At 41.9% G+C, this 19,235-nt stretch overlaps 2 protein-coding genes across 3 annotated transcripts; one reads left to right on the top strand and one right to left on the bottom strand.

Annotated features, from left to right (window-relative positions):
• Nucleotides 1-501: 501 nt before the first annotated feature.
• Nucleotides 502-9,540, top strand: LOC142575414 (UPF0488 protein CG14286). 2 transcript variants are annotated; one of them, XM_075684773.1, is made up of 6 exons: nucleotides 502-858; nucleotides 932-991; nucleotides 1,061-1,151; nucleotides 1,233-1,367; nucleotides 1,981-2,146; nucleotides 9,520-9,540. In XM_075684773.1, exons 1-5 carry the CDS (start codon nucleotides 829-831, stop codon nucleotides 2,139-2,141), a joined length of 477 nt encoding a protein of 158 aa, XP_075540888.1. In that variant the 5' UTR covers nucleotides 502-828; the 3' UTR covers nucleotides 2,142-2,146; nucleotides 9,520-9,540. The 2 variants fall into 2 exon arrangements, with proteins under 2 accessions (XP_075540888.1, XP_075540887.1); XM_075684772.1 differs by lacking the exon at nucleotides 9,520-9,540 and having other exon boundaries at nucleotides 1,981-2,184.
• Nucleotides 7,125-19,143, bottom strand: LOC142575413 (uncharacterized). The gene is made up of 3 exons (XM_075684771.1): nucleotides 18,830-19,143; nucleotides 15,996-16,209; nucleotides 7,125-8,217 (listed from the first exon to the last, which is right to left on the bottom strand). The coding sequence occupies exons 1-3, from the start codon at nucleotides 18,980-18,982 to the stop codon at nucleotides 7,979-7,981; spliced, it is 606 nt and encodes a 201-aa protein (XP_075540886.1). The 5' UTR covers nucleotides 18,983-19,143; the 3' UTR covers nucleotides 7,125-7,978.
• Between the last annotated feature and the right edge of the window lie 92 nt (nucleotides 19,144-19,235).

Below are 19,235 nucleotides of genomic sequence, written 5' to 3'. Positions count from 1 at the left end.
ATTTCTCCACCCATCCGTCGCAGAGTATCTGTAGGCCAATACTTCTACACCGGCAAAGCTCTCTGCTTTTAAACAACAGCTCTATCTTTTCCATGGAAGAAAGGAAGTTTCTTTTCTTTCTTTCTTTTTTTGTTAGCTCGTTTTCTGTCCGTGACAAGAACTTTATTTCTTCCTTACCACTGTAGGTGACAGAACGAACAGGAATATAAACGAGTATAAAGCCATAAACATCTATATATGTTAAAGCTTAAGGTAAGGCACAGCCAAAAATATGCTTCCCTTCCTCTTGCCCCCTCCCTCCCTTCTTCAATTTTTTTTTCACAGCACACGCTGATACAAGCTATAATCCAACCTTTTACCGTCTCAGAAGAAAACAATAACTATTGGAAGTTCACTTATTTTCGAAATATTGTAGGCGACACTTCGGCCGTGTTATCGTGAATGCCCTTCTTTTCACTACAACACGGAAGGCCGGTAACATGTTTGAAATATCCTACGAGGCATCCGTATGTCATGACCACAGTGTGGTGGTCATGACGATAGAGTCAGTCATAGAGTTTCTCATATGAAGTCAGTAGAGCCAAAGGAGCATTGATGGGGAGAGCGACTTTTAAGTCTGTTAGGCCATTGGTTAAGCGTTTGGCCGCATATTGATTCAATCTGGCAACAAGCAATATGGCGGCGCCCATGGTTCTATGCGTTCTTGCATGTTTGTAAACATGTGTTTTCCTGCATCGTAAAGCGTGAATTCTTCATTGTCATTGCGCTGCATAGTCGTCGTTCCTATGTCTGAACTCATCTGGTAGACGTTGAGTAGTATTTTCATCGATGCAGAGAAGAAAGCAACTGCCTGTTCAGGTACCAATTAACTTTTGGGCAGCATTGCATGTTTTGTGAGAAGTAACGCTTCAACATGTCCCTTGGTTTCCAGAAGCTGCCAACACTACAGGCTTCAACTTCATCGAGCTTAGAAGATCCTTCAAATGATGAGGTTTGTTGATGCTAATGTAATAATTTTTTTAAAAATTGTACTCAATTGATCCTCCTCCTCTTACTGCAGGACCCCAACGAGAAGTTCGAGCGAGAACTGAAGTGGTGCATTGAGCAGCTTAATATTTCGCTTTCTCATGCCGACACAAAAAAGAAAAACTGTAAGATATGACATTGCCGATATTTTAAACTGGAAAGCTGCAAGCGCATTCTTTCTTTCTTTTTTTACACACCCTTGACAGATACTGAGCAACTGCGGGCTCTCCAAACGCTTCAAAACGTGAAAGCGCCCGTCGTGAAAAAAAGGCAAGTAATGAGCATGACACTTGGAAACTACAGGGAGAAGATGGAACTGGAAAAGGCAAAGTTCATCACCGGTACGTGCGTGCGTAGTGACTTTCACATGAACTGCATTTATGGTCCGTCTTGAGCTGTATTCCGATCACCGTAAAGTGAAGCAAACGAGAAACCTAAGAACATCTTAATTAATTTCTGTTCCACAGTTTCAACATTTCTGTACTGAATTGTGTCTGTATATTTCGAACAGAAAAAAATGCTCGCATAGACCAGTGTACGCTTCTACAATGCTTAAAGGCTTGAGGCACATTGAAATGTCAGCTTTTCAGTCCAGCACATTTTAACACGGCTACCGCATGTATTTAAGAAAAGCTATTGCCAGACTACTATGCTTTGCCTTATTATTGCTGACACTTATGATCGATAATTTCCCAACTGACCCACTCTACATGTTGTGTGAGAAGCGTGGAACGTTTGACAGCGAGACAGAAACACAATATGCAAGGACCAGCACCCTACACCTACATATTTTCATTGTCAACAAGCGCAGAAATGAAAGATTCCATTTCATGTTAACTATTCTTCATACAGGCCCACCATGTGATGCAGTTGGTGCTGTAAGGTGTAAAACTGCAAAGATGATAGCCATTCCTCACTGACACATGTATAATATCCACTGCTATGGTTTTCCAGATTCTACCAGAAAGACTAAGCTGCAGCCTCAACATTCTGCAGAGACCAAGTCCATCTTCCTGCGGAAAGTGCTGACGTCGAACAGAGACAGCCAACCTGGTGTGCCAGAGTCTGGTGCAGAGTTCAAGTTCAACTTTGCCATTGACACTGAGGACACTTGAGTGAGGTGCCTTATTTTAAATAATAAAGTGCCTGTTGCCTGTACATGTGTAGCTTGTCATTGGTCCCATGAATAAACAGCAATTATTAGTCTTGTGCGTCTACAAGGTTAAAACCTAGTTTGCAACCTGTGTGCGTCAGACAAAAATGTCTAGCACATAACCCTAGCCAAACATTAGAGCAAACTATACTGTTAAGCAAGACATGTGCGTTACAGCAAAACTGCAAAGAGGTCATATATAACGAGCAGTTCTTTTGAATGCCGCAATGTGACAGAAACATGGAGGACAAGAGAGTTTGAAATGTCTGTGCGAGTTACCTGCATCATTGTATGTTTCGGCAGTGTCTGGCTACATGTGGTGAATTGTTTGCAAGGACAAAGAAAGATTATACTAACCAAAATTCAACCTGTCAGCACACATCATTCAGTAACTATTTTTTTTAACCATTCCATTTGTGCTTTTTCATCAGCCGTCATGCTGGTGCTTACCAAGATCCTCCCACAGATCTGCTGCTAACAGTGCTTACAACTTTATTTTAAATGCAAATTAACTGATTAACCCTTGCAAAGAATTTCATTTAACATGTATCTTGAATAGCAAAGACAGGTAGTAAATATTAGGATGCACATTTACATCATCATCATCAGCCTGGTTACGCCCACTGCAGGGCAAAGGCCTCTCCCATACTTCTCCAACAACCCCGGTCATGTACTAATTGTGGCCATGCGGTCCCTGCAAACTTCTTAATCTCATCCGCCCACCTAACTTTCTGCCACCCCCTGCTACGCTTCCCTTCCCTTGGGATCCAGTCCGTAACCCTTAATGACCATCGGTTATCTTCCCTCCTCATTACATGTCCTGCCCATGCCCATTTCTTTTTCTTGATTTCAACTAAGATGTCATTAACTCGCGTTTGTTCCCTCACCCAATCTGCTCTTTTCTTATCCCTTAACGTTACACCTATCATTCTTCTTTCCATAGCTCGTTGCGTCGTCCTCAATTTGAGTAGAACCCTTTTCGTAAGCCTCCAGGTTTCTGCCCCGTAGGTGAGTACTGGTAAGACACAGCTATTATATACTTTTCTCTTGAGGGATAATGGCAACCTGCTGTTGAACATCTGAGAATGCCTGCCAAACGCACCCCAGCCCATTCTAATTCTTCTGATTATTTCCGTCTCATGATCCGGATCTGCCGTCACTACCTGCCCTAAGTAGATGTATTCCCTTACAACTTCCAGTGCCTCACTGCCTATTATAAATTGCTGTTCTCTTCCGAGACTGTTAAACATTACTTTAGTTTTCTGTAGATTAATTTTTAGACCCACTCTTCTGCTTTGCCTCTCCAGGTCAGTGAGCATGCATTGCAATTGGTCCCCTGAGTTACTAAGCAAGGCAATATCATCAGCGAATCGCAAGTTACTAAGGTATTCTCCATTACATACATTTACATTACATTACATTTACATACAGTACTTGAAAGCAGTAGATGTGTCTACTCCTGCGCCCTCAAAAAGTAAGCTCACCATTTTTAGTGAAGGTTAGGCATGGAATTTCAAAGTATATTGCTTTGCTAGTATATGCTATATGCTATGCTAGAGTATATGCTAGAGCACCTTAATGTGATTTTGTTAATTACTAGATCAATGGAATAAGCGCCTCGTAGCAAACATATTGTACAGACAGCTGCGGCACTCGCACAACTTAAAGAAAATTGTTTTGTTCATACTATTACTGTGTTTGCCCTAAAATTTTGTAACAAGATTGTGTTTTTTGTTCACATTGTTTGTCAAAAAACACTTGGCATAGTTGCTCAACTGGTTCATCCCCCCCCACACATACACACGAAAAAAAAAAAAAAGACCTGTACATACACACACGAGTCACTTCATAGACATGGCATCATTTTGCCACTTGTCAACTGAAGGAAATGGCATGAATAGGCATGGCAAGGCGACTTTGCAGGCTGGATTGCAACCACGTTTCAGCAATGCAAAACGGTTTTGGTATCTCAAATTGGTCAGATGAAGAGCTGTTTGTAATATAAAATTATTGCCTCCCTCAAAGCAAAACATGGAAACAGAATAGTCACATCAACTGCTATCACAATCCGTGTTTCTTTTTAAATATAGTTTCCAACTGGCAAAATCAGTCCACATATACGAAGGGGCTCATTTTTGCACATAAGATGTTTGTTTTCAGGACAAATTGGGCAAGGAACTTTGCCAAGTGTTTTGTCAAACAGCACGAACAAAATAATGTAACCTCGTGAAATTTGAGCATTTACAAAGCAACAAGTGTAAAAGCTGTTTTCGTAGTTAAAATGTATGTCACTATTTTGAGCCTTCTGCTTCTTGTTTTATGGGGTCAAGCGTAACCGCAAGGCATGACCGCTACAATTTCTTTGAAGCCACAGCTACTGTGAATGTGCTTTTTTGGGAGTGCTGTTGCTGATATTCCGTAGAACAATTTGGCCCTGGCATGTGAAGATGAATATGCCATTTCTCAATAGTTGGCTGAACCTGATAATAATAATTGTGCTTAGGAGGTAAACGACCTATGAACATCAAGTGTGGATGGCTAACATGCTGTTGCAGAATAGTTCATGTGTTCTCTTGGTGCAAATCTTTTGCAGCATACAGAGCAGTAGAGTGTCCCAATCCTGGAGATACTCTGCAATAGTAAAATGGGCCAATTCCAGAGAAGCCTGTGATGGTGGTCTCTACGACTTGCTCAGCAGACACGTAATCATGTTGCAAAACGTGGTGCAGTAGATGAGCAAATAATGTAGCGTATAATTAACTGCTTCTCATTGCTTCACATAGATTCGAGCATGTGCATTGGATCTGCATATTAAAAAAAAAAAAACACTGGGGGCTGAAGATGTTTTGTGCTGCACAAACACATGGCATCCACTGAACGATAGGTGCTGCTGAAGGTTTTAGGAAGCATCAACAGTTAAAGAAGTTATGGCACAAATTTTTGTATTCTGCCCTTTTTGCTTTTAGGTAGCTGCTAGCTTGGCAATGACTGTATGGTGCCAGAATTCATTAAACATGCAACAAATAACTGCAGCTGAATGCTTTTACTATGAGCACCTCTACAATGAAATGACCAGTATATAATGAAGGATATCTAAATCCAAACCAAACTTCCACAGCGCCTTCTTTGGCTCTGAACTTGTGCACCACAACAGCAGATCTTTGACTGCAAATCTTTGACAATGACAATGGTCAGCATCACTAACAGATTTGACAGGTGAATGGACAAGACAAACTGTTTCGAGCACTTAAAAGTTTTGAGAATCAACTTTGAAAAATCTTTTGAGCCCGTACCTGCTCAAAAAAAAAAAAAAAAAAGAAAAAAAAAGAAAAGAAAAAAAAAAGCAGTAAGCCAAATAGATGAACACTTTGGTGACCCACACTAGCGAGATGTACTGGCAAGTAATGGAATATTTTAGACAACAGTCTTTGCACACTAATACTTTTGCTGAGCAGTGGTGCTTGGCTCGCTGCAGCAACTTTGATGACAAGGGAGGCAACAGCAGCATTCAATGCTCTGCAGCTCTACTTCCGTTGCTTCCAGACATTGCTGCGGAGTATGCTATTACCTTCGATATAGTAAGATCAGCTGTAGTGGGCAGAAGAAAATTAGCAACTTTTTTTCACTAAGTATCTCTCGAGTTCAAATGCTGGATATTTGCCTCCTTTATTACGAGCAGTATGGTACTTATCTTTACAACAAAGTTATCTATACAGTGAAGTCTCGATATAATAATGTCGGTTCAATTGGCAATCTGCTTCATTGTATTGCAACTTCACATCTTATGCAAAATAAGTACACTTGTAAGTGTTTTTTTTTTTTTTTTTTTGCACAGAAGGGGCAGCAAGATTCTGAGTCTGTGACAAAAGATACAGGTCCATGCAATGTTGATATATTTGCATCGGCGGTACGAAGTGAAGCCAGTCACCATTTCAAGTCCACTCCACCCTCATGGCTCATAGTGTTGCCCGCACTGGGACAAGGCTATTATGAATAGCACTGGCAGCAGGGTGTGAATGCTTCCTCTGCCTGTCGCTTTAGTGCGTTTCCAAAACTCAAGATTATGCAACTGCCAGTACTAAACGTGTGAGACTACAACCCACATAATGCCACGCCATCTCGGTACACCCATTCTTTGCACATGGGGTACAAGACGTAAAACGTAAAACAAGACGCATAGACTGCTGCGTATGCGCTCACCCTTGCCGACAGCCATAGCTGTGCTAGAAACAAAGTATAGGCACTTCCTTGCGGCATCACTTCACATTATAATGATCGCAATATTTATTGTTTTTATTTTTTCTAAGAGACCAAAGTCCACTTTCGCGTTATATTCGCGGTTATGTGCAAATACGGTACAACGAAGTGTTATAGTTCCAAGCGCTTCATTATAATTACACTTGCAATTATATATCTTCTCTTTTAATGAGACCAGTTCGAAATGTGCACCAGATAGTGTGATAGCATAGTGTTTACAAGGGTACCTTGACACACTGTGCAAATCTTGGGGTGCTGGTTACATGGTAGCAGCACTACTGATGTATGTATGGGTCAGACTGCCGTACCGGTAATAAACCACATGACTATAGTCCCCCAATTTTTGAAATGCATAAAGAAACCTTGATAAACACTATGCAAGGAACCCACTTCATATTTGGCATTTTTCAATTCATTGCACTAAAAGATGGTAGAGCTCATTATTTGTTGTGCGCTCAAGGAATGGAGTTTCTGTACCACAATTACGAAGTCTGCAGCAACCTGGTAAAGCAAAAAAGGCCAAGACAAATGTTTACATTAGTACACTATTATTTAACGGCAAGCATTACCCGGTGTAATTCTGAGCCTTCTTATTTTGTTTCCTACATGTGGCCATTTTTTCTCATTTTCCTAGTGGCCTTGGCACAAAAGGCAGACAAAAAAGAAATGCTTATGTCCATAAAGCGAAACTGTGCAACATGCTTTATTCATTGTGATTTTGAAAAAAGATTTGTACAGTCAGTGCATAAAATCTAGCAAAAACTGGAGGCCCTGCACTTTCTTGAGCAAAACATCCAAATAGTGGTAAAAAAAGCAGTCCTGGAGAATACGTGAGGACACCACACTCTCAGCAAAGCGACTCATCCATCCATCCACAAGTGAAGCCAAAGACTAAAATAGCACACCAAGCCACTCTCAAACTACCCAGACAGCATAAGTGTAGCTTTTCCATCAGACGCCGAGACGGTATCTGCCAAAGGGAAGCAAGCAGAGTAACCACACCCATGCACACAAAGACACTGACGTGGCCCTTGAAAAGGACATGTTGTCACACTGAAATGAGATCACTGTAGCTGATATTGTCATCTGGACGCTTCAACTCGTGTGAGAGGGAAGCTGCTAAGCTTGAAAAAAAGAGTTAAAAAATGTATTTACCAGGGCATCCACTGAAACTGATATCAAGCTGAATAAGTCAGTCATTAGTGCTACAAGAATTTGCATGCTGTATATATTATACCTATTGTGTGTGGTCAATCATGACCAAACTGCAGCCTGTGCTTACATATTAGGCCACATTTTGCTCACAAGAAAAAAATCTAATTTTTGATATTTCATTTATGTAACACCATACACACCAGAGGTTTGAGGCATAATCAGTATGTTGGTTATCTCTCAGATCACAGGGAAGTTCTGCGTGTTTTGCATGTGCCCTTAAATTTTTGTAGATACCCTGAGGTAAATTTCAAAAATAAAAGAGAAAGCCTGAATACAAAATATGCACACTGACATATAACCAAACGTGTGCACTGATTAGGTGTGGCATCAAGCACTTGATGGTGCGATGCGGTTCTCCTTCTCCTCCGCGAAGTTTGGCATTTTGGGCAGAGCTGTGAGGTCTGCTTTGCCAACTCTTTGTATATGATTTTCCTGGAGAGACCTCAGTAAGGTGTTTGGGCGGCTTGTGTTCTTCAAAGCGGGGCGTTCACTTGCTGGCATGCTGCTTACTGCCGACTGTTTATGCGTGCCACTGAGGTCTTCCTGAGATTTCTTCGTCTTTCTTTCTGCAATAACAAACAAACAAACAACAAAGGATGGCAGTTAGACCATGCATCAGACTGCAGCATGCATCTGCCTTCTTAAAGAACAGTCAACACAGCCAGAGTTCGAAGCTGCAGAAAATGTGAATATACTTGCATGCTGCTGTATTTGCATGCAAGACAATTCAGAATAGGTGGTTTTGAAATTGTAGTAACAGAACAAGAGATCCCTCAGAGCAATGGAAATCAACTGCATGTAGCATCAAAAGGAGGGGAAAAGTAAATATAGTAGAACTTGATATATTCCTGTTTGTTAAATTTTCCTGGCTCTTGTGTTCTGAAATGCTGGTCCTGTTTTGTTCCCATAGAGTCATGTATTAGTGTCCCATTTGTTAGGTTTGTCTCCCAAATTGTTGCATAAGAAAAACTGTGACGGCGCACACTCGACTTGAAATTTGTCAGCAGTGGCTGTGTTGAGCATGATATCGCATGAATAGGAGACCATATGACCTATATGAGCGAACATGTGTCCTCTGATGACTCTGTTGGGAGAACGAAACTGCTCCCAAAAAAAGTGTCAATGAGAAAACTGTAGAGCAAAATTAAGAAATCCCAATAGAACTTTCTGTTGCTCTATATGTGCGACATAAAAGTGCTTTTCCGAGCGTGAAAGAAGCCCGCAAACACACAAGGTTCCTTGAGCGGCCAGTAGTGTGGAAATTGGTTTTGTCCAGCTACATGGCATTTGCATATCTTGAAATCTTGCTGCGTGATAGTTGGGACCCCCTATCTATATATGTGTGTGTGTGTGTGTGGTGTGTGTGTGTGTGTGCGCGTGCGTGTGTATGTGTCTCGCATACCTCTACCATATGACTACCTGCCCAGGCTTCTTCACACACATGCGCTTTTTTCCCTACTTTGACACTCTTAATGCTAATGCATCAGAAGCTGCAGTTTGCTCCCTCAATGAAGCCATGCTACATCAGAAAAATCCATGTATGCTAGATATCATTCCCTTGATGGTTGAATGACTGCAGTGCCAGATTTCCCTCTAGTAATGTTTGTAGAAGTCTCTAGGGCAGCACAGGGTAGGGTGCTACAATCACAGAGGCCGTGCCTTTGGCACACAGCAGTGTGAAGCTTAGATGCACAGCAAGAAACAGGGTTGTTCTGAATTAAATTTATAGCATGAAACATGCATCTGGACAAGAGTAGACGACAAAACGCCCCTTGGTATTGCTTTGTTATGGCAAACTGGTGGGTGTTAAAAACATTTAGTGGTGGGATGTATGGTATGTTCTGGACACCATCTACTCTGGTTTGCAGGCATGGCATCGCAGAAGAGCCTACATCGCTGCAGTGCTTGACCCACATCACTTGCCTTTTTCTGCCTGTAAGCCCTCTTGGAGTGATTGAACTGTCTATTACTCCATTCCATTTATATAGCAGGGAATAATGAATAAGCAACGCAAGCAGTGCAGTCATAGGAGTCTCACTTCTTGTTCCTTAAAGTGCAGTTCTTTGTGCAAAGCTTTCTATCAAATAACTACTTCACGTGTTACAACTACAACTTGTGGACATCAGGCTACGTAAAATCACGTATTTATGCACCTTTGTGGCTCCTGTGTGTGGCGTACTGTGATTTGGTCACGAGCACAAGCATTGCACTGTGGTCACTAATCTCAGAAATGTGCCACTTCGCTCGTTCAGTATTAAATAGGTCAAGGTCTGCGACACTTTCCATATGATAATTACATTATATTTTGTGATATATAAGTACAGGACCATGTCACATTGAATACATGATGTGAACCTATAGATTATTTTCATTTGTGATGCACTACCTTTTATTTCGCGAATGCAAGCAGTGAGAGCAGTCTCTCTAGCCTTTGCAATGTTGCCTGTCATGTACGAAATGGTGTACAACATTTCAGCGCAGCTCTTTCACGGAAGGCTTGTGATGACTTAGCTTTAAGAGAGCACAGTCTTCCAACAATTATAGCTTTCTGTGGCTTCAAGTATTTGAAGATAAGTATTTCCTGAATTTACTGCAAATGAGTTATTGCTATGCGCTGCTTTCTTTCACATATATGGCAAAGATATATGGCTTTCAAAGTATACCTCATTATCTACCATTGCATTTCAGTTGGAACGTTGCTTCACAAACTCTACTGCACTACAACTTGCCACTGTGTACATGAAATGTCACAATGAGTGCAAATATAATTGACACTGAAAATTAGTTACATGTGGATTGGTCATAGTTATAATTGGGCTTGGAGATTATAAACAAAAGGCAGGTCGACTGAGTTTACCGTCTCAGATAACCTTAGAAGAGCATGAGAGACAATGCAGGGGAAAGCCATGGAATAATTTTGACCATTTGGCATTCCTTAAGGCCACGGAGCAAGAAACATTTAGGAGAGGAAACTCCGCTGTTTGCGGCGATCAGAAAAGGTCACAAGCCCGCGGAGCCGTTGTCGTGCTGGCGGCCTGGAAAGAAATTACCGCTGTTGAGCGCGCGCCGGTGCCCGGGCGCTGCATTTTTTTTTTCGACGCGGCTTCTACGATGCGCCGCATGGCACCGCCACTGTATGTGGCCCCGTCGGCGCATACAACAATTGTGACTTTATCTGGTCGCCCGCGCTCGCTCGCGCTGACGGGAGTTTCACCTCCTAAATGTCTTAATCCGTGCTTAAGGCTCAGGCAAACTAGATTAATAACACATTTTTTTATTCTGTCCTCCCTTCAGAGAGTAGCTGGAAGTCAAACCCACAACCTCGTGCAGCATGACGTCACAGCCACTGAGTCACCATAGCAAGTAGGGGGGAAAATTGTACACAGATATGGATGGGTGCGCTTTATAACCATAGTGATAGTTTGTCTGTTAAAAGCATTTTCTCAAAATATGTTCGTGACCTAAATGCCATATCTCCCATACTTTGTGCCAAAGCTGCGACCTGTAGTCGTCACTCGCTGATGCAGAACCCGCATTTTGTTCCTTTGTGCCACTTACAAAGCTGCCTTGTAACACCTGCCTTAAGATAGAGTTTGAGAAATGCAGCATTAGTTGGCGGGGATAATCTGCTCTAGTGGAAATTAAAGGAGTCTGAAAATCCACCCTGATACGTGGCCACATAATTGGCCATAGTGCTGTTCTCTCTCATGTAAATCCAGGTTGACAGCACACCACGAGCTGTGCTTGGAAATTTCCATATATTAGCACAAATAAGACACATAGGTTTTGTTGGTGTAACATTTTGAGTTTTTTTCACTTAGTCTTGTGACACGAAGACTGTGAGCTAAGACAAGGTAAAGATTGTCGGAGACTATAAAAGTGATGCCACATAATCCAATAATTAATTGTACCTGCAAGACCCAGCAGAAGGATTACATATTCTGATTGAATCTCGAGTTCACATTTTCTACCTAGCTATGGCATTGGACCATCTAACCAGGCTATTCACATAGGTGGGCATTCGTTGAAAAAGACCTTGCTTCTGTAACTGGCACAAGTCAAATCTTGGCTTACAAAATTAAAACATATTTTACACCCACTGCTTATGTGGAAAAAAGTCCAAAGCTTATTCTCTTTTCTTTTTGTTCCGCTTTTCATGGGGGCGAAGTGCAGAAAATCTTGTGTACTAGAATTTAGGTGCACACTGAAGAAGCCCAGGCAATCAAAATACATCCGGGTGCTTCCACTACAGCATCCCTCATACCCTACTGTGCTGCTTCAGGATGTTAAACTATACAATGAAACTTGTTTAATACACTCAGCTTTCTTTAACACGCTCACAATGTGGCCCGATTGTAAAGTGCACCTGGCTAATGGTGCATTCGTCAGTGGTGTGTCACATCGTCTGTCCACGACCACCAGCAATTCCTTTGACATAACCTATTTCACATCCAACATCACGCTGCACTTGACACTCATTTAAAAATGATGTAATTTAATTATTTACTACCAGTACTTTCGCATCAGTACACCTTTAGAACACATGGCTCATTTCGTAACGTTTCTCGCTTTCCAGTAGATTGATGCTAAATAACGATTTGATTTTTCATTTGCCTCTGACAAGCAAGACCTCGTGAACATAAGGAATGAAGTACGATGAATGCTGCCTAACAACTCCAGAAAACAGGAAATGGATGAACCAAATATAGTGCTTGAGTTGCAATGTCAGGCAGCCAGGTGACAGGTAAGTGCAATTCGGTGAGAACTTTCATAACCCCCTAGCTTTTGTCCCTGACAGTACACAGTTCATGAAAAAAATAGCAAGCAACACAATAGCTTCTAATAATCCACAGCAGTAGAACAAGGGATGTTGCAGGAGCCAATGTTTCAATGAGGAAACTTGCCTTCATCAAATCGAAGACAAGTCCCCTTGCTGAAACGCTGGCCCCAGAGACGTCTCTTGTTTGATCACAGGTAATCACTTCAAGGTTTCATCTTCCTATGGACCTTTGTATTGTTCGAAGCTATTTTGAAAACACGTAGCAGAACTCCCATATTATCACTGCCGCAATACTCTGGGAGAGGGCAAAACTGTTATTAAAGGGGTGTTAAAGGGAAATGTTCAGCAGAGTTATATTGATAGATTATTTGTCTATACTCGTGGACAACTTTCTGTGGCAATGAAGGGAAAGCTATGGAAGCAAAGCTTGCACAAGTGACAGCGCTTCTGAAAAAAGTCTCACATTTTAATTCATGTTCGTTTAGGCTGGGAAGACAAATGAGCACCTTACTAGCAACAGTTGAAGACAAAACACACCACCGAGTGTAAAGGTTTACTTATTTTGCGACTTTTCCCTTCTGTGTCTAGGGAAACATGAAACCGTCACAAGTGGAAGCTGCATCGATTTAGCGTCTGTTCCGAGCAACCAAATGCACTGTCAAACGCTGCCGGACTACTTGGCGTGGTGACACATGTGCAGCAGGCATGCTTCCGTAGCTTTTCCTTCATTGCCACAGAAAGTAGTCCGCAAGTATAGATGTCTGTCCTTTTCTGTGTGCCAATGTATGACTTTTCTTGTGTAGAAAATTGCCATAGGAGTTCCTTCTGCTGCTTCTCAATTTGAATGACCTACGTCAATACGGACGAGTTAACATAACCTTCATGTGACCTCGTTTTCTGTTGCTTTCAGTGAATCGGCCATTGCTGAATCATACGAGGTACAATAAACCAGAATAGGTGGCACCACTCTGATTTTCCATTTTGGTCATCTCTCGCTTACAAAAGCACACTGTTCTTGCACTGAATAAGTAATTTGATATTACAGAAACCTAACCTTTCAGTGTAGTTTCACTTTACATTTTCATTTAGTGTTCCTTTAATCTTATCTAAACAACTGAGGATCACCAAAGCACACTAGGGCATGGCCTAGCACACTGAGCAACACGTCTAGTCATTCACACACAGGCCTTTATGATTTCTTTGACAGTGTATCGCCAGTGTAGGCAGTGTCACCACAAAATTACAGATGTTCGATATCACAATGCACTTATGGCCCTGGAAGCCTTTGATGCATTGAGGTAGTATATGAGAGTTTATTGGCCAGTTTTTTCTCCTACCTTATGCCTGTCGTTGAAAGTTCCCCATTTACTGCCATGGCCATGAATGGTGCCGGCTACCACTCTCATGGCTAGTTCTAACACACTACATAAACACCGAAGTGGACAAGTCACTGAAACACACTTCCGCTGGGGGTAAACAAACTGTACCAATGTAAACACTGTCTTATGTTTCCTCTCGCGAACAGCATGACTGTGCCGTGGTTGTCACGTTCAGAGAAGACAATCTGTCAATAACGGGCAACTGCAGATGTAAACAATAAACGAGATGTCTGCCTATAGGGAAAACTAGATTAAAAATCAGTTGGTGCATCCTGCAATAGTGACAACCAGGGCGTCTAAACGAAACACTCTTTTCAGTTGAGTTCAAGTTGCAGCATGCTACTAAACATACTTTTTTTTTTCTTTCAAACAAAAAAGTGGATGCTTGTTGGCACAAGTTTCGATATTTTTGCAGCATTCAGTATAATATTAAATTTAATGAGCAGTTTCACCATGTGAAATTGTTACAGGGACAAATACAATTTCCTGCAATATGTTAAAAAAAAAATACCATTGCGGTCAGCTTGGAATGGCTTCTTTGTTCTAAGCTGTTTAGAGCCGTTAGCTGTGCTTGTTCGGAAGTTTTCCACCTTGTTGCTCTGGTACAGGTGCAGCTAGAAGCTTGCTGCACACATTTCAATTTGGGTTTACCTTTAGTAGTGATTTGATGGCCAGGTACCTACAGGTGAACTGGCATAAGCCGAACAATAAACATTCATGCTCTCTCTTCAGACTAGCCTGTGCTATTGAAACTAGTCTGTTAGTACAGTCTAGATGCTGCTCTCTGTTCACACTAGCCTGTGCAAAGCACAATGCAATTGACCATGGCTGACACCACACCTTCTTACAAGTTTCTTGATGCCAGTGTTCTGAGCAAAAATAAATAAAGCTGCATATTTGTTCTAATAAGATGGCAAGTTGGGCTAGTTGGTTGACCTTCATATTTGAGTTAGACTGAAGCGCACCTAAGAAGTGCACACAGAAAGGAAGTAGACAAAACAGCACTTGTCCTGTCTACGTTTTAAAGGTTCTTAAAGAAAACAGTATGGGCCTCGCTTTCTCTGCAGAAGTCCGTAAGAACAATTTTTGGATTTATGACTGGTCAACACTAAAGACCATATTGCTGGTGCCACTGACCAAGGACTGTGAAACCTCTCCCAAGTTTCACATCCGGGCATTCCAAGTTAGCCAAGAGGGAAATAGTCAAAGCCAGTATTATGTCCGCTTTACAGAAAGCATGTGTGCACTCCATGAGCGAGAGTTTGGAAAAGTTGGAAAAATTCTGAAATTCAGGTTATCCCATCAGTATGCAATAACAGAGCCATAGAATTAAAGGCCAGAAAGAAGCAACTGCCAAACGAGAGGGGGGAAAATATGGCATTCATCCCTTATGTTCACAAGTTGGCAGATACTTTGAAAAACATTTGAAGTAGGTACGATGTTGACGTGAAACTCATGGCAAGAAATAACCTGGCGCCCCATGTCCGCATCTGTCCACGCACTACAAGGTAATAGAACAAAGGCTTTGTTCTGTCAAACATCAAAACAAGTTTGTTGAATGCAGAATGGGGGTGGTTCACCTCATTCCCTTCCCTTGCGGTAAAGTATATGTGGAGCAGTGAGGCAGATGCATATACGATCGACTTAGGGAACATAATGCATTGTTAAATTCCACAGGCTATACTCATCAAGCCATGCACTGTATAAACTGCAAAATTGGTGGGTGTAAGCCACAGTTTAGTGACATGCAGATTATTTTTCGAAACAACGATAAAGTAGCTAGCGAAATAGTTGAGGCATACCATATTAGAAAAAGGGGTAGCAATTGCGTCAGTCAGACAACCATTACGCTACATGATAAGAGAGTATGCGTACCCAGATACGCAATAACTGCAATAGAATTTTGAGGAGTCTAAAGCCTTGGTGCTCCTATCGTGAATGTCTCATCGTACTTTGCTGTGCATGTGCGAAAATACTGGTTACAAGTTTATATATGTTTTTCTCTCAAACAACACATCAGTTGAGAAAAACGCGCTGTCCTGTCTACTCTCTTTCTGTGTCCACGTCTTAGGTGAGCTTCAATCTAACTCAAATATTTATCCTAGCCTGGCGGATGCACTTTATGGACAAGCGCAATAGCACAGGCTGACCAGAATTGTAAAAATGACATAGAACTTATGCTAACCTTTGTGCATTGTTGTGCTTGGGCTATTCAAGGCACTCATAGCTGTACATCTCTTTTCACAATACTGAGCCATCGGACTTTCTTGCTGCACATCCTTTTTGATCATGGCCCCCAAAGGTATTGGAGTTCGCCGGAATGCAGTTGTCGGGGACCTTGGATCAAACTCTACATCAGCTGCTTCTGCTGAGCCATCCAGCATCACTGCATCCTCCATCTGCAGAGAAGTCAAAAGAGAAGGTGACTGCATAAGAAAGCCTTTTATGAAGGTGACATGATAATACGTTCTGCAGCACCCTTTCTGGACAGTTGCACACTTTACATTAAAGGCTTATTTATTAACTGCTACAGCTTGCCACCTCATTATCACAGCACAAAGAAAGGAAAAATTAAATTCTGCAGTTTTATGTGCCACAACTACGATCTAATTATGAGCACGACATAGCGGTAGACTCCAGATTAATTTTTACCACCTAGGGTTCCTTAATGTGCACTTAACGCATGGTACATGGGCATTTTATCATTTTGTCTAAAAAACAAATGTGGCTGCTGTGGCCAGAATCTGATCCCGCAACCATGTGCTTGGCAGCGCAACACCATAGCCGCCAGGCCACCACGACGGGTTCAATGAAAACAAGGATCAATAAATGTGTTTTTGTCTACCCGCATGATAAGCTGTTTTACAGCATAAGCTGTGGTCCACTGCATGCTACTGCTGGTGTCACCAAAGGTTGTGTTCATCAATGTAATCAGAAAAGATCCTCCTAAGCAGAATACGTGGTTTCTGTGTGAAATTTTGAAGATAATGCATATTCTCTGAAGATGCTAGTGAGATCCACGAAGATATTGTGATTAAGTCTTAAAGCAAATAATTAACACTGAATAGCATTCTGAATTTCTTGTGGGTATTTATAGGTCTACTGACAGCTGATGTTGTTCTTGATGTATGTTTACAAAGAGTATGCACAGATCTGGTAACTTTTTTTTTCATTTGCAGAGACTTCATAACTGGTTTGCAAACATGAACTTATTGGAAGACACCTGTGCACTGGTGAAATAATGCTAGAAGCAGCGAAGAGAGGTACAAGTTATTATGTGGAGAGGACAGGCAATGTAACTGACTGTAGGCTTGAATTCCATTGACAGGCGAAAAAGTGCCATCAAAGAAACACCTAGGATTGCCTGATTTTGTGCTTCTGCATTATGCCAGAGAAGCACACTTCTAAACAAGCTATCTAAAAATGTGAGGACATAGAAATAGTACAAGCTGCTTCTGTGCTATGATTAGTGTTCAGTGGATTGTACACAGCTCTATTTAATCTTGATGCGAGCACATATAAAAACAGGAACTTAAATAGCAAGGTGATTTGTGGAGATGATTTTACAGATTTCCAGACATTTGTAGACCACAATTGCCCAAAATGCTGCTGCTCTAAATAAATAAAAGTTGTATGAACCATTTTTACAATTAAGCAGAGTATTATAACGCCTAGCGATTGGCCTGATGGCAGTTTCCTATGTTTGCAACTGATGACAAACTAGTTGCAGTATTTCAGACACTGTTAACACGTAGTAAGAAATGTGTGCGTGTGTGATTAAGAGGCACGTCAGAATGAATCATGCAAGTTCACTAAAAAACAAGAACCAAAACCTATAATAAATTCCCAGATTAAACATTTGTTCTTGCATAGTGCCAAATTAAAAGCTCCAAGGGTGGTGCCATTTCATTTCCGTATAACGGCACTTGTCAAATTGTTCCCTTTTCTTGTGCACGGCAGTGCCGAGATTGGTGCAGCCAGTGATTGGTATGGCAGACTGTATAGGAACTTGCTAACTGCTCAGGTTTAGAGCTTTCGTTCACATTTTGCATAATCTCAGTTCACAAATCAATAACTAGGCTCATGATTCACAGGCAAGTTCCATACCACAACATCGCACTCACATGGCGATTTTTTAGGTGTCTACATGGAGCTTCAGCATGGCATATGTGACGCCGTAGCCCCAGAAGGAAGTGAAACACCGCTCCCAGTGGAATGAAAAAGGTGGAGCTGTAGCTTGTTTCCAGAGTTTAGATAAACGTACCCATCTTCATCTTGGTCAACAAAACACGCAAAAGCTATATAGTGCAAGCAGTAGAAGAGACACTTAACACACTTTTTTGCATTTACAAGACACCTGCTACTTGTTTTTTGTTAGCATGAAAAATTCAAGCAAGGTACGGTAGACATATGCTGGGTTTACATAAGCGTGGCTATGTAACAGCGTTATCGATCCATTGCAGTAACCGAACGAATGTGCCGAATATAAATTTCCCAGCGCGCCTAATGTAACGGTTCGAAAGGATGCGAGACAGGCGCTTAAACACTCGTTTTCTGTTACCAAGGCGTTGTTCGTTAACGTCAGTCTGGGTTAGTGGCGACGGCGTGACGAAATACTTGCGCATTATGTGACAAGGCTTTTAGCAAACAAGCTAAAAAAGAAATAACACGCTTAATACCATGCTAAAGCGTTAGATACAAGTTGAACAGGACGCCCGCTACGTTCAAAAAGACAGCGTTCTCTTTTCTACGACCAAGGCTTTTCCTCTCTAAAGAAAGAAGTATAAGAGGAAGACGAAGCTCGGTCACAAGGCTACTCATCAGAAAACATAGTACTATTCAAATTTTACTGAAAATTAGAAGCGTTAATTAGCTATGATTACCGCCATTATGACCCGCAGAAAACTGGCGGTCAAATGACATCAACTTCAGCTGGCCACATCATGCAATTGTGATAGAGCATAAGAAGCTGCGCCAGTCTAACCAAATAGGAGGAAGAAAGCAAAATGACGCGCTTACTTGTATGGGCGTTCTCGGAATCTCGATTGTAGGCGAACGCGGGTCTAATTCCGACAACGTTAGTACTTTGGCGTGTCTTCTCACAGGCAGCGGAGTGCTTTGGGCCGGCATAGCGCTGCTTTCGCTGAACGACCTGCTCAGGTAATGTCCCATGTCGACATGTGTTTGATGTCGCCAACCCGGAAGAAGAAAAAAACGCTCCACGAAAACCCGTTTAAAATCGAATACGAAATTGAATCAACCGCCAGCAGCTGGCATAACGCCTGAGGAACAAATCGGGCGGGCGCTGCAGCGACTCTACAACGGCGCCGCGCGCGGTGAGTGTCAGAAGCAAGGATAACGGAAAACTCGGCGCTACTAAAGCTCCTGCATCCACGCGCCACCGCCGCTCGTCGTCAGCGGTTTT

The sequence above is a fragment of the Dermacentor variabilis genome, chromosome 3, assembly GCF_050947875.1.
Source record: "Dermacentor variabilis isolate Ectoservices chromosome 3, ASM5094787v1, whole genome shotgun sequence".
In the NCBI taxonomy this organism is placed as follows: domain Eukaryota; kingdom Metazoa; phylum Arthropoda; class Arachnida; order Ixodida; family Ixodidae; genus Dermacentor; species Dermacentor variabilis.
This window is presented reverse-complemented; position numbering and strand designations above follow the sequence as displayed.

Coding starts and splice junctions, on each gene's coding strand:
- LOC142575414 (XM_075684773.1), top strand. CDS start 829: ATGCAGAGAAGAAAGCAACTGCCTGTTCAG. Junction 992..1,060: donor AAGATCCTTCAAATGATGAG/GTTTGTTGATGC, acceptor CTCTTACTGCAG/GACCCCAACGAGAAGTTCGA. Junction 1,368..1,980: donor AAAGGCAAAGTTCATCACCG/GTACGTGCGTGC, acceptor ATGGTTTTCCAG/ATTCTACCAGAAAGACTAAG.
- LOC142575413 (XM_075684771.1), bottom strand. CDS start 18,982: ATGGGACATTACCTGAGCAGGTCGTTCAGCGAAAGCAGCGCTATGCCG. Junction 16,210..18,829: donor TTCCGAGAACGCCCATACAA/GTAAGCGCGTCA, acceptor ACTTCTCTGCAG/ATGGAGGATGCAGTGATGCT. Junction 8,218..15,995: donor AAGCACAACAATGCACAAAG/GTTAGCATAAGT, acceptor TTGTTATTGCAG/AAAGAAAGACGAAGAAATCT.